The 13,638-nt window shown below is 42.4% G+C and overlaps 1 protein-coding gene across 1 annotated transcript in view; it reads left to right on the top strand.

Moving 5' to 3' along the window:
- NDRG1 (N-myc downstream regulated 1) overlaps positions 1 to 5,807 on the top strand; it is a 38,719-nt gene extending 32,912 nt beyond the window's left edge. The window contains exons 12-16 of the mRNA XM_064397755.1: positions 282 to 333; positions 1,102 to 1,149; positions 2,678 to 2,713; positions 4,020 to 4,071; positions 4,828 to 5,807. Coding sequence (XP_064253825.1) covers positions 282 to 333; positions 1,102 to 1,149; positions 2,678 to 2,713; positions 4,020 to 4,071; positions 4,828 to 5,093 — 454 coding nt within the window. The 3' untranslated portion in view covers positions 5,094 to 5,807. The remainder of the gene's footprint in view (positions 1 to 281; positions 334 to 1,101; positions 1,150 to 2,677; positions 2,714 to 4,019; positions 4,072 to 4,827) is intronic.
- Positions 5,808 to 13,638: the final 7,831 nt, after the last annotated feature.

Genomic DNA, 13,638 nt, shown 5'->3' with positions numbered 1-13,638 from the left:
ATGCTGATACTCACATTCCATTTTTTATAAAGCAAGGAAGGAATAAGAGCACTGATTTGCTGTCAGCTGGGGAAAAGAACAGGTTCTCAGGCAAGGAATCAGAGCATGTCCCTAGATCTGCAGCTAATGCAGAATTTGATGTATCTTTAAAGTGTCTGGAATACAAACCAAATCAATTCACATGCTTGACTGTCTCACCCTTCCAGAGACACCAAATGCACCTCAGGGCAAGTCTGGGCTGGGTGGCAGAGATAACACCACTGGTGTGTGCTTCTTTGCAGGTGTCCTGTGCTCCTGGTGGTCGGTGACAGCTCTCCAGCAGTGGATGCTGTGGTGGGTACCTCGAGCCATCTTTGCCACCCTGTGAGGGTGGGTGGGCGAGCCAAGGGGCTGCAAGAGGCCAGCAGAGCCCTTGCCACACAGCAGCCCTGCTGGCTACCAGTCCAGCCCAGTGGCTCTCCTCTTCCAGACCACAGGAGAGCTGCCATTAATTCCATGCTGCTTGTCCCTTCTGCCCGTGCACTGTTATTTAATAGCTACCACGTTAGGAACAATCACCACAGCAGTTCCAGTGAACCGCAAATATTTTCCTTTAGAGAGGAATCTGCTGCTGGTATTTTAACTTGCTGTGTGGTGCTGGAGCTGTGCCCTGGGTCATTCTGGAAGTGAAGAGCTTCTTTTTGACCATTATAACTCTCCCCAGATGACTGGATGACTTCAAATGTTGTGCCTTAATGGGCATGCCCAGTCTGCTGGCCCGTGGCCACATGGCTACTCAACACTTGGGACGCTACCAGATGACCCCAAATCACAAGATAAACAACACTTGTTGCCATTGAAGTCCCAGAAACAGATGGGAAAAAAAGTCTCCAGTTCCCAAGTATGAGTTTATAACATGGAGAAAATGCAGTTAAAAATCTGAGCTGACTTACTTGGATTTAAAGATATGTATGTGTATACATAGAGTCTTCACACAGAATCATAAGACACTCAGTTTAGTCTGAATTAAGCCACAAAACAAGGTATTGGATCTGTTTTGATACAAGAGTTCATACTAAAAATCTTGTGTGCCATGCCTTATCCTGCTATTCTTTTCTATAGGTTGAATGCAACTCAAAACTGGACCCAACAAGGACCACGCTTCTGAAGGTAATAACAAAAACTGTGCTTCTCAAAATAAACATTCCTCTCACATAAAACCAGTTGGATTAGCTAAAAAAGCAGAACTAGAGTGACATGTTGCAATACTGATAATACAGTGAGAATCCAGTTCTGATTTAGAAAGACAGTTCCTTCAGGGTGAGAGTATTTTAGTGGGATAAACAAGACTAGGGGCTTTGTGTCAGAATTAACAGCAGGGAATTTCTCAGCTCCTCCATTTTAGAAAAGTAGGGATGAGACTTGAAATGTTCGGTATTTCACATACCCATAATGAATTTGACTAGAGCTGGCAAAGCTGATCTTGAGATATTTTGAAAGGTTTGAAAAGCTGTGAGCAGAGTAGGAGTGCAAACCAGTTCATTCTGTTCCTGTGCTTGCCTCTCAGCAGTAGTGTCAGGTGAATCAACAGCTAATCTATCAGCCACAGTTTGGTCAACCTACCTTTTATGAGGGTGCAGTCTAGGACATCTTACTGCTATTTTCCAGAACATTTGCTAAAATGCACTTAAAAACAGCAGAACATCATGCAAAGGCTTTGGCTGATATTTGGCATTCAGAGTATGAGTGCAATCTTCAGCTTGTAATGAAGTAATGATGAAGTAATAGCATGCAAACAGTGAAACAAGTTAGGTCATGCTTTGCCAAGAGCTTCTACTGCACATCTCTTTAGTCAACTAGTCAGTGAAAATTATAATAAATAAAAATATTGATTTTTTTCTTTTTCCTCCTAACATTGAGGAGTTACACTGCTATATAATGTGGGTGTGGCAGACACCCTAAAAAAGTTTCTGACACTGTCTCAGACTTGTATCAGTGGCCAGCCTTTGCTCAGTCCAGGGATATGGCTGATGCCAGATCCTGCTGCAGGCCTGTTTTTCTGCTAACTAATCCTAGATAGGATTTGGGGTTTCCTGTAATTTACAACTCTACTGTTTTCAGCTTGTAGTGTTCCTTGGAACAGGACTGTTTTTGTTGGGTTGACTTTGAGGGGTGGAGTGGCAGGAAAAATGAAATGCTCCAAAAATATTTCATGCACTCAAGATAGCTTTTCTCATTTGGCTTTCCCTGCTTCCCTTGGCAAGTCAGGCTGATGCTTGCCATCAGCAATCTCAGCAAATCATTTTTCCCCTTTTTTCCTCTCACCTCTGAGCTTTAGGTGTTTGTTTTCTCTAGCCCTTTTGTCATCCAGGTCAATACAGAGTCATGTTATTGGAATTCAGAGCAGAACTTGCAAGCAGGACTAATAGGCTGGTTTCTAAGAAACTGGTAATGGCTGCACAGCAAAAAGCATTTGTAGCTCCAGCTGATGCTTTCCCTGTGGTTTTCTGGGGTGCAGTCATAGCTTTCCTGAACATTTAACAGCTTGCTTTGATGTGTTTGTCCACGTGTATATTACTCACACAACAAAAGGAAGTGGTTTTTCTGCCAGATAGCTGAAAAGGTCATTTCAATATATCCTGAGCACAAGTGAGTTCCTCTGGCATTACTCTAACTGGCTGTTCTCATCCCTTTTCAGATGGCTGACTGTGGTGGGCTCCCCCAAGTTTCCCAGGTAGGATTTGGCTGGCGGAAATCCTACTAATCATGCTCTGCAGAGTGTCAGACTACAACAAATGGGTGTTTTCCTGTAGGGTACTTGCTGTTCCCAAATATCAGCCAAAAGGATGGTTGTGATTTCATGAATAATGATGTCAGTTGGTCATCTGAGCTTTCTTTTTTCTTTAAAGAGCAATGAAGCACAAAATTAAGATTGGGACGGGGTATTATTTTCACTGATAGTCTTAACCAAGTAAAGAACTCAGGTGGGAATGCAGAGGTATTATTTTATGCCTATTTACTAAGCTAATGTGGATTAAGGCTTGAGCCACTGACATTTTAACATTCTTACTTGGACTATTTATAGTATACCTCAGGAAAGTGGAAGAAAGGAAATAACAATGCTATGTTATTGCATACACTGGCTCAGCTTGACTGTGGAGGAACTGCAGTTTCTAGGACACATTTAGGCATGAGTTCCAAGCTGCTAATAAAGCCAGGCTGGCAAAGTTAAAATTTACCTATGCCCTTTTGTTGCTTCACTTAAAGAGCTGATTTGTAAATCAGCTTTGGAATGTGATCTAACATTTAAACAGATTTCTAAGAAATATAAAGTGGTGTTTGTGAACTTCAGAAAAAGCTAAATTTGTAATTGCCTGAAGCTGAAGTCCCTATATAGGCAGTGTGTGCTCCAACAGTTGGATTTGGGAAAATTTTTTTTTAAAGCCACACAGTATGTGTGCATTGCTTCTGTTATAGAGAGTCCATTCTTTGCAGGGGTTCTGAGAATTACACAAAAAATATTTTCATGTGAAATAATTGAGATTGTAAAGCTTATGTGGCCACTGTTAGCAGAGGAGAATAACAAGGAGTGCCTCGTTGCAAGAATGTTGGTTGTAGGCAGTTGTGCTGGTCTATTCCTGGTGAGCTTTCTTGCCCTATACACGTAACTATCAGCTCTGAATGGCTGAATTTTTTCTCTGCTGATTAGGAATTACTCAATTACCAGTCTTGTATGAACTGCCCTGTACATTTTGTGAGGACAGTTGTTTTACTTTGGTTCACCTGCCTCAGAAACTGCTCAAGTCAAGTCTTGAGACATTTGTATTCCCTAGATCTGAAATGCATGTATGCATTTTGTAAAATAATGGAGGATGACTAGGGAGGGAAATGATGGAATTTTCTATACATTAAGTTTTCAAACAGTCAGTAGAAGCAAGAGAATGTTTAATATGTCCCTGTTAAGATAGCACATCTGTGGAATCTGCAGCATTGTAGGTTTACTGAGCACTGCCTACAAGAACTCTGTCTCTCTTTTGCAGCCTGCCAAGCTTGCTGAAGCTTTCAAATACTTTGTTCAGGGAATGGGATACAGTAAGTATTGGTTTTATTGAATGGCTAATCTTGCTACTGAAGTTAATTGGGCATCTAAGTATACAGAGAGTCTCTGATTCCAGATGTGTCACCTTTTCCTTTTTGGATGTGCATTTGCAAGGGGAAAAAAACCCATGTTGTATCTGGGCAAAGGGTTTTCAGACCAAGTGATGTTATTAAATAGTAGAGAGCTTTGTAAACAGCTTATAGCCACAAATACCTCTTTTACTTCATCTCAGTGTTTTTAAGGTTGGCTGTTTGTAATAGTGTCCCCTCGTGGCATCAAAAGATATGGTTCATCTACTGCACACAGCATTTAAAACCTCATTGATTTTAAATGAGGTTTAAAACCTCATTTGAACTTCTTTGAGTTGTAGCTGTTTGTTTTTCATATATTTGCTTCTGACAGCTGCTGTGAGGATGCACTATGAGCCTGGGCTGCCAGCAGAGGTTGAATATTGGAAAGTAATGGGTGGGCTGATGGTCTCTTCAGTTTCCCTCTGGATTCTTGCAGCCACAGCAGTGTGCCCTAAAGTTTCTTGAATCCGTCAGCCCTGGCCACTAATTCCAGTGTTGTAATTTGGTCTCCTTAACCACATGCCTGGAGCAGGGGAGGTACTTCTGCATGTGAAGGTACCCTGAAAAGTATCTATTGAACTATTGAGGCTCCTCCAAGGATGGTTAAGGCTGAGGGGAAGGCCAGGGCTTCCTTCCAGATCTGTGCAGCGAGGCATTAATGAGAGGCTCTTCTTCCAGTGCCCTCTGCCAGCATGACCCGGCTGATGAGGTCCCGCACTGCCTCTGGCTCCAGTGTCACCTCTTTGGAAGGACAGAGGAGCCGCTCCCACACCGGGGAAGGCACCAGGAGCCGCTCCCACACCGGGGAGGGAACGAGGAGCCGCTCCCACACCGGGGATGGCTCCAGGAACCGCTCCCACACAGACACACGGATCGAGCTGACGCCCAACTCGGCGAGTAACGCTGAACAATCAAGCCCCAAGTCCATGGAAGTGTCCTGTTAGATGGCTGTGGGAGGTTTAAAACTGGTCACAGTGTGAAAAAGTAATGGATGCCCCCTGTGTATCACAAAAAAACATAACTGGTATTAATCTCTAGCTATTCTGTAGGATGAACTCTGTTCACCAGGGTCTGAGAGGGACCAAAGAAAAGAAGCATCTCATTTGCTCTATCATTATTCTTGTATCTCAGACAGCTGCTGCTATTGTGCCCTCCTTCAGTGGATGCCAAATTCTAAAGGATACTTGCCAAAAGCTGATGTGGTTGTAAACACTTCAGAGTCAAACCAGAATTGCTCAATACCCTCCTTTAAAATCAAAGCTGTTACAGGCCCCTTTATCTCTTCTTCTCTTGAAGTAAACTGGCACAATTTGAGATGAGTTTCAAAGCGGGGGAGAAAAAAATAACTGTTAAGGATGACTTTAAGAAAAGGAAATGAAACAAATGTGTTATGGCCTCATGTTGAAGCTGGAGTTGAATTCATTGTATATAGCTTGACTTCAAATGATAGAGAAGTTAACGTATCGTGCATTTATAGGCCTTCTAATTCATTAGTATTCAAGCCTGTTTTCCTATGTACAATAATATACTACTAAAATAGGCATTTTAATGTGACTTTGAGATGAACTAAATCTTTAAGGTTTTTCATTTCACTTTTTTGAGATTTAGTTCAAGTCTTCCTTTCCTTCCCCCCTCCTAGACCCTAAAACCTGCTTAGCCAAATGAGGACAGGATTTAAATTTGGTAAGCAAGGTAGGATTTCCTGTTTGGGAACTTGGGCCAAAGGGTTTACCAAACTGCAGAAGTTGGTGTAGTTGTAACAAGTAGGGTAGCTGTACATGCCAGCTAAGCAGAAACAGCTTGATATTTCCTTCAGAAAGCTTCTTATCTTTGCAGCTCAAGTTTTTTTGTGTCCAGCACAATTGTCATAAATTTGGAATTCTGTAAGCAAAGACAGATCCAGCTGTTCTTTGTCAGGGGAGATGAATAACTGTGGGATGGGCATGTAATTAGATACTGTACATTCAACTGCCACTAATTACTAGATTTGAAACTGATGAGATTTCACTGGTGCTGAAAAGTGTATTCCATGAAGTGGTGGAGCAGCAACACTGTATCTCTGGAATACAGTGTCTAATGACTTTGTAAATGTCATGATCTGCTGGTTCTGCATCTTTGCATAGCCTCCTTGAGTTGCTTTCTTTGAAGCTAGTGGCTTGATACCTTTCTGCCACTCAGAATGTCACAGATGGGTGTTCTTAAGTTTGTCCTTCCATAGCTAGTGGGACAGGATTTCCACAGCTCCAGTGCATACCTGCTGAATTGCAGTCCTCACACAGACAAAAAGCTCAAATGCTGAGCAGTTAAATAGCAAACTTTAATACTTTGGGATTGCTTGTTCAGAAGAACACCATCTAGGTTACTTTATATTGACTAACTTCAGCTCTTGTGTAGAATATCATAACATTTTGTGGGAAGAACAGACAATTTCCAGAAAGAATAAAGCTATTGTGTAAAGTCTATCAAGAAAAGTTTCTTAATGAAGTATTTGTATTTATTTCAAAACAAATAAATTTGTAACTTTGCAATGTCTGGTGTCATCATATTTTACCAGGAGTACAATAACCTTTCTCAGTCCAAATATATTCTTGTCATCCCTTTGTATCAATGAAGTCTTTCTGATTTTACTCAGATCTGTATTCCCTGATTTTGTGCTCAGAGCTTTCCCTCCTCCAGCCTACTATTCTAAGAAAACACCACACACTTCTTCAGCATTGCTGCTGACTGTTTTAGTACTAAAGGATATAGAAATACAGAAAAATACTGAGCCATGATACAGAGTACTATTTGCTGTTTGAACTTTTTTTCCTTTTCACTGGCTAAAGTACTGTCTAGTACAAAGATCTGGGGTCTGACATCCTCACTGGAGCTGGTGCCACACTCATTGCATCCTTTCTGATCTCTAAATCCATTGATGTGATGAGCTCCCCATGAATATCTGGAGTTATTCAGGCCTCCTGACTGAAATTGCAGATGCCACTTGTATTTTCTAAAGGTGGTTCTTTTTGGAGCTCTTACAAGAATGTAACTTCAGGAAAGTAAAGATTAACCTAGTGACTTACTTAACATACTGGAGTTTTCAGGGACAGGTGCTTTGATGACTCTGCTGGGACTATTTTGGGCTGCTCATGCCTCCTGTAGCTCAAAAAATCCTGTGATAGGAAGATGCAAAAGCAAATATTTGTCATGTCTGAGCCAAGGCTCTACTGGATGTGATGATTCAGCAGTCAGGACTGGACTGATACCAGCAAAGGGTTTGACAGCCAGTGCCAGTGAAAACAGAAGCAACCTGTGCCAGCTCATCTTACAAAAGAAGGGCAAAGTTAGGTTCTTTGCTGAGCTTTTCTGGGAATGGCTAATCATTCCTTCCACAAGGACACCATGGTGTGCCTGTCAAGCCTAGGCAGTTTATTTTGGTTTAATGGGGAGGAATGCATCCAAGCCCTATTGCAGCACAAAGGGATCTGCGAGCACTTCTGAGCTGCAAGGAGTTGCTAGGATCACTACAAATGTCAGCTTTGCAATCAGAAGTGTTCATTTGGCAGAGAACGTTGTGTTCCTGTGCATAAAAGCTGGAGGGCAGCACAGAGGAGTGGTGCCTTACCTTTTACAAGGAGTTATGACTCCTCTTTCCCTGCAGTACTGGTCTCCTGGCACCTTTAGCTTGTGTTGTAATTGAAGAGATGCAAGTGGCTTGCAGATTTATTAGAAATTTTTATAAAAACCCTTCCCAGACCTGCAAAAGCTGACTTAGTGTTGGAGACAAAAATAGCCTGGATAGTGTAGAGTCATTAACCTGGAAAACAGGAGCTGGGGTCTCACTTTTTTCCAAGTGTGAATGGCCACTAGGGAACAAGGAGCTACTGTGGCATAGAGGAAATTCTGACTGAGTAACAAGAGGTGGCCAGAAAATATCCATGTTTGCCCCTCACAGTGCTTTTGGGGCTATAAAGAAAGAAAACAGGATAGGCTCCCAGGGACCATGAGGCCTCCTGATTGCATTAATGTATCTCAATGCCAAGTCTTTGCTGCAGGGGTACTCTTCAAAACCACTAACAGAAAGGATGTCATTGCTGAAATCCAAGTTATTTCCACCTCTGCCTAGGCCTTGACATCTACTGTATAAAAATCTGGCTAAACTTCATGCTATCCTCCCCCCTCCCTGTCCTTGCAGAGGGGGATTGGGAGAGGATGTGCCAATTCCATGTGGTGGCAGCAGGACTTTTGTGCTGAAGGATGCTGCTGCTTTCCTCTTTAAAGGTCTCTATTGACTGAGCAGCTGGAAACTTTAACCTAGATGTGTTTTCGAGGTTTATGATTAATGTCATGTGTTGTGAGTGGTGGACTGAGCTGGAGTGAAAACTGTTTACAGCAAAGCTGCTTATTTTTTGTCCCCAGTGCTGGAATCCTCTCCCTGTCTGCTTTTGCATCTTGGGTAGAATATCTACTGCAATCCTCCATGTGCTTGTAACGGGGTCTGCTGCATCCACAATGCAACACACTGAGCAGTGTTGGTTGCAGCTTAGCCCTCCCCCTTCCCACATGCTGTCTGCTTCTTTTTTTTCTTTGCACTGTTTTGGACTATTTTACTTTCGCATGCACAGAAAGCCTCTCCCTGCCTGTCTATATGAACAGCTGGTTTGATGTGTGGATTTAGCATTTCCACTGAGCCAAATATAGACTTTATGATGGTAGCTGATCACTGCTATTCCTAATGTTTAAATAAGTGACAGAAAGGATGTCAGGGTATTTTAAGAGCTCAACCCTTCCCCCTCAGCCCTTTGTAATAGACAGACACAGCCTCTCACTGTTTCTATCTATTGCTTCATTAAGGGCTCCATTCATTTTATAAACAACACAGCTGCTGACCAGTGTTAGGGGGGAAGAAAAAGGAAAAAAAAGGCTTCTGATTGCAACTGCCAGACAGTTCAATGTCTGTTCTCTGCAGCTCAGCGTGGGGATCATTCGCTTACCCAGCACTCCTATGGGCTGGAGCAGAGTTATTGTTTTGATGTCATTAAAGAGGCAGCCCCACATCCCATAGAGCCTTACCTACTTTGGCACTGGTGCATGTGCATCAAACACTGGATGCAGACATCACTGGGCATGTTCAGAACAGCCCAAGGGCTGGAAAAGGGGATGGCAGGCAGTTTTCCTTCACAAGCAGCTGCACCATAGTGGGCTGTGACCTGCAGCAGAGCTGCAAAAACTATCCCTGGGTGACCTGCCACTCTCTGCAATTGCTTGTGGCTGGGATGGATTATGGTATTCAGGTCAAGGTCAGTGTGTGGAGGGGGCTGGGGGAGGGCAGGGTTGTTTGCTGGGCAGCAGCACTGGAGAAGGGCTGGGGCAGCTCCAGGCAAAGCCTGCATCAGCCAGGGCACTTGGAAAAGAGCTGGACGTGCCACCAGCCTGGGATTTTCATGCCCTGGCTCTGTGTGTGGACCTGGCATTGGCACATAGCCAATCTGCTTGTAGGGTTTGGCAAACCCACCCCAAGCAAAGGTGCTGCCCAGCCCCACAGACAGGGGTGAGATGCACACTGTCCCACAAACCTGCTGGGCCTGAGACCCACACAGATCTCTCCAGCCAGGAAATTGTCACTTGCTGAATGACTGCAATATGTTTTCATTTATTTTTAATGATAATATGACCAAATAAAAATTCTTATTTCTTTATCACCTGCTGCCAAGGCTAAACATTGATCTGATCCTGTGGAGATTCCCTCTCTGCTGCTCATGTGTGTTTGGGGCAGAGGAGATCCTACAGAAGCAGAGCCTCACAAAGGGTCAGCACTTCATTTGGAAAGTGCAAAGTACTGAGGAGATGATGATATTCCCAGAGTAGTGAAAGCAGCCAGGAAGCCCTTCATGCAGGATTGTGTGCTGAGCAGCTGCCACATGGGTAAGCAGAGGTTGCAGAGGCCAGATGGGACTTCTGGTGCCTGTAGAGACAGCAGGGAAATATGGTACCTTTGTTGAAAGCCATTGCCTGGAAAATGCTTACAAATGTCGAGGACTGCCCTTCATGGGAAAAAAAAAAAAAAAAAAAAAGAAAGAGAGAGAGAGAGAGAGAAAGAATGAAAAAAAAAGGCACACTGGAGGAGAAGGCTGGGGAGAATGAGGAGAAGGTGCTTTCTTGCCATAAACAAGCCCACCTGACCAATCTCAGTCCAGGACAGGAGGCCACTCAAAGTGTTTATGTTCCTATAAAGGTAAGTAACATACTTCAGGCTGGAAGGCAAGTTTGATTTGTTGGAAAACACTACAGGTATCTTTTTCTAGAATTAAAAGGTAGAATCCTTACTGGGGTTAGCCCTGGAGGTATGTAAATGAAGGGATACAAAACAGTGATTCTTTAATTTAAATGCTTTTCCCCATGTCTTTAATAACCTTGTTTGAGCAATTTCAGTGTGTATGGCTTTTGCAAACAGGTTGCTTGCAACTTCTCAAGAGAACCAATAATGAAGACATGCTTAGGTGGCTTGGGTAATACACTCCACTTTGCTCAAATACTCTAGACCTCTGACCCAAATCCAGTAAGAATATTGCAGAAAAAAAAAACCCAAATGTTGAGCCAGAAACAGACCAGAAAAGAAATGTAAATTGGGAAACAACTGGCTTTACAATCTGCCAAAATATTCAAAATTAAGGAAATGTTCTCAGACCGTCCTTTTTTACCACATTGCAGTACAAGCTCTTTACTTTTATATGTCCTCCAGTTCATGGCTTTGTCACAAATTGCAAATGCCCACTTGGACATTGGCCAGGCAAGAAGATGGGAAAAGGAAATGTCACTCACAGATATATTTCACCTCCATTTGCTTGCCTAAACTCCTAAACAAGGTGTCAGTCACAGATTCATTAGCCATTTGCCACTTATTTAATATCCTTAAACCACAGCAGCAATGTTAAAAAACCTCACCATGATGCTTTACAAACAAGTAATGTGTTATATAGCTGGAGTAACTCAGGCTGCCAAACCAATCTGGTTTTCCCATTAATTTTTCATATATTTCAGTATATGAAGCTTATAGAAATAACTCTATAATTGGAAACTCTATAAATGGAAAGTCACAATTTGAGAAGGTAAATGTATGGAGATGTGCCTCTAGATAGTGAGAACACTGTCTCTATCAGTTTAATAAACTGTTTGTTTCACATTTCGTTCAAGAAAGCTGGGACAAAAAAAATTCCCAGAGTTTCATTTACAAGATGACACAGTCTTTCTAAATGTTGTGATTTTCCTGGAATATTACATATACACAGCACAACCCTAGTGAACACATCAGAAACATGGCAACTGCACTACACCATGTTTCCAGTTACATGCACACCAAAATGGTGTTTTAAATTCCAGCCAACTCTTCATGGAAATACATTTTAATAAGCTTCATGCCTGCTTTCATACCAGCATGACCAGACCTACAAAATCCCACCCTTCTTCCGTGACCCAGTCTACAGAACCAACAGGATGGTTGCCATGAGCTGAATGTGTGTCAAACTGTCTTGGCTTAGGTGGATTGCAAAATTGTCACTCTCATCCTTTCTCTAGCCTTTCACTTGCCCATTGCAGCAGAGGGGTCTGATCCTGATATCTCCTCAATGCTATATTTGTTCTTCCTTGGATGGTGGCACCTCTTTCAGGTCCCAGCAGAGACCTGGGCCCATTGCACAAATGTACAAAGAGCATCAGTTCCTGCTGGAGGAGTTTTCACTCTCAACAGAGGAAATGAACAGTAGGGCCTTGTTCTGGCTCTGAAATCCTGAGGAAAAGTGAAGCAAAGGGCTGGATCCATAAAAGCCTTTGGGGATCTAGATCTTCAATGAATTAAAACAGTAACCACAAAAGTACTTTTGTAAAGCATACATGATTTCTCCAGGCACAGAGGGAGCCAGGGAACTGAATCTAAAGCTGGACTGTTGCCTTAGTCCTAGGGCTAATCTGCTTGTAAACACCCCTTGAAACAAAGGATCTCAAATGCACCACAGAGTGCAGATCAAGGTAATTGGCTACAAGTGATGCTTTTCCCCATTCAGAGCCCCTGGACAGACAGCCAGTGGCACAAGCAGAGTAATAGAGCCACAGTGCTTGGTTTCCTACAGATTTGTGACCAATGTCCCCACAAAACTCCTTTACAGCACTGCAATATCCACTATTCCCCATCTGTGATTCCTTCAGCTCTGCCTCCTCCATGGGTATTCGTTTCCAGCTGGCAAATCTGTTGAAAAGCCCTTTGTGCTGCTGCTGGGGTGGTTGGGCCACACTGCAGACGCGTTGGGTGCCGTGGCTGCCTGGCAGGTGTGCACGGGCTTGGCAGGGACAATGTGGTCAGCCTCTTCCCTGCCCTGCTCTTTGATTCCATGTTTTATTGCAGGAATTGCAATGCTTCTGAGATCTTTACACTTCTGCCTGCTTTGTTTGACATTTCCCACAAAGGCACTGCCTGACAGACAAACAAATGAACAGTATGGCTGCATACACTCAGTTTCCTTAGGAAACCAGGCTGGAGACAGAAACATCTTGGGTGCGTTGGGCAAGATCTGAGGTTTCCAGGCATTCACTTCACTAAAAACTGACACACACTGGAGCTGCTGGTCATGCATTAGCTCTCAATAGCTTCTTTTATCTCTTAGTGAAAGCCTTGTGTTACAGCCACGGCAGCATTTGATTGCTGTGGTTACAGAATTAACTAATTGCAAAGCAGAGCAAGCCAGTTAAGGGACAGAGATTTTCATACATGATCTGGTCCTGTTTTCTTGCTTCCTTTTGTGTACATGTAAGACAGAGAAAGACTGAATGTACTTATAAACACAAATTATACATGCACTGCTTTTATGCACCATAGGAATATATATAAAAATATACACGTATATTTTTATATACAATACATATATATTTATATACAATACATATATACAATGAATATACGTGTATATATAAAAATATACACGTATATTCATGGACATGTTTCCATAAGGTTTTATAAATAATATTATATACAATATTTATATAGATGACTGCAAGTGATATTTTATAGGTGTGTATACATCTACATATAAATGTATATATGTGTATTTATTTTTATTGCTTATTTATTATTTAATTATTTTTATGTGTATACACACATGTATATATATGGCATATTAAGATGGGCAATAATTAGAACACAGGGTTCCAAGTCATATTTGGGAACCTGGTTAAGAAAATGGTCCTGGTAAGTCTTCCCTATAACTTTTTAATACAAACCATTTTCCCTTTTGGAAAACATTGTCAAATTCTTGGCCATGGCCTCTTTTTTGTATGTTCACATCAAACTTTTTTTAACAAAGGATGGAGTTTGCAATGTAACATTCTCATTCTTGCAAGTGCTGAGGTCATGTTTGGCTGGAGGCAAATAGGTCAGGTATAAATTCTGCTGTCACATCATCCAGGCCAAGGCAGTCATGAGGTTGAATTTTGCAAAATGTGGTGGCCTCAGGTTCCTCA

This window comes from Passer domesticus, chromosome 1 (assembly GCF_036417665.1).
Source record: "Passer domesticus isolate bPasDom1 chromosome 1, bPasDom1.hap1, whole genome shotgun sequence".
NCBI classification, from domain to species: domain Eukaryota; kingdom Metazoa; phylum Chordata; class Aves; order Passeriformes; family Passeridae; genus Passer; species Passer domesticus.
Note: the sequence above shows the minus strand (reverse complement) of the source record. Positions and strands in the feature narration are given on the sequence as shown.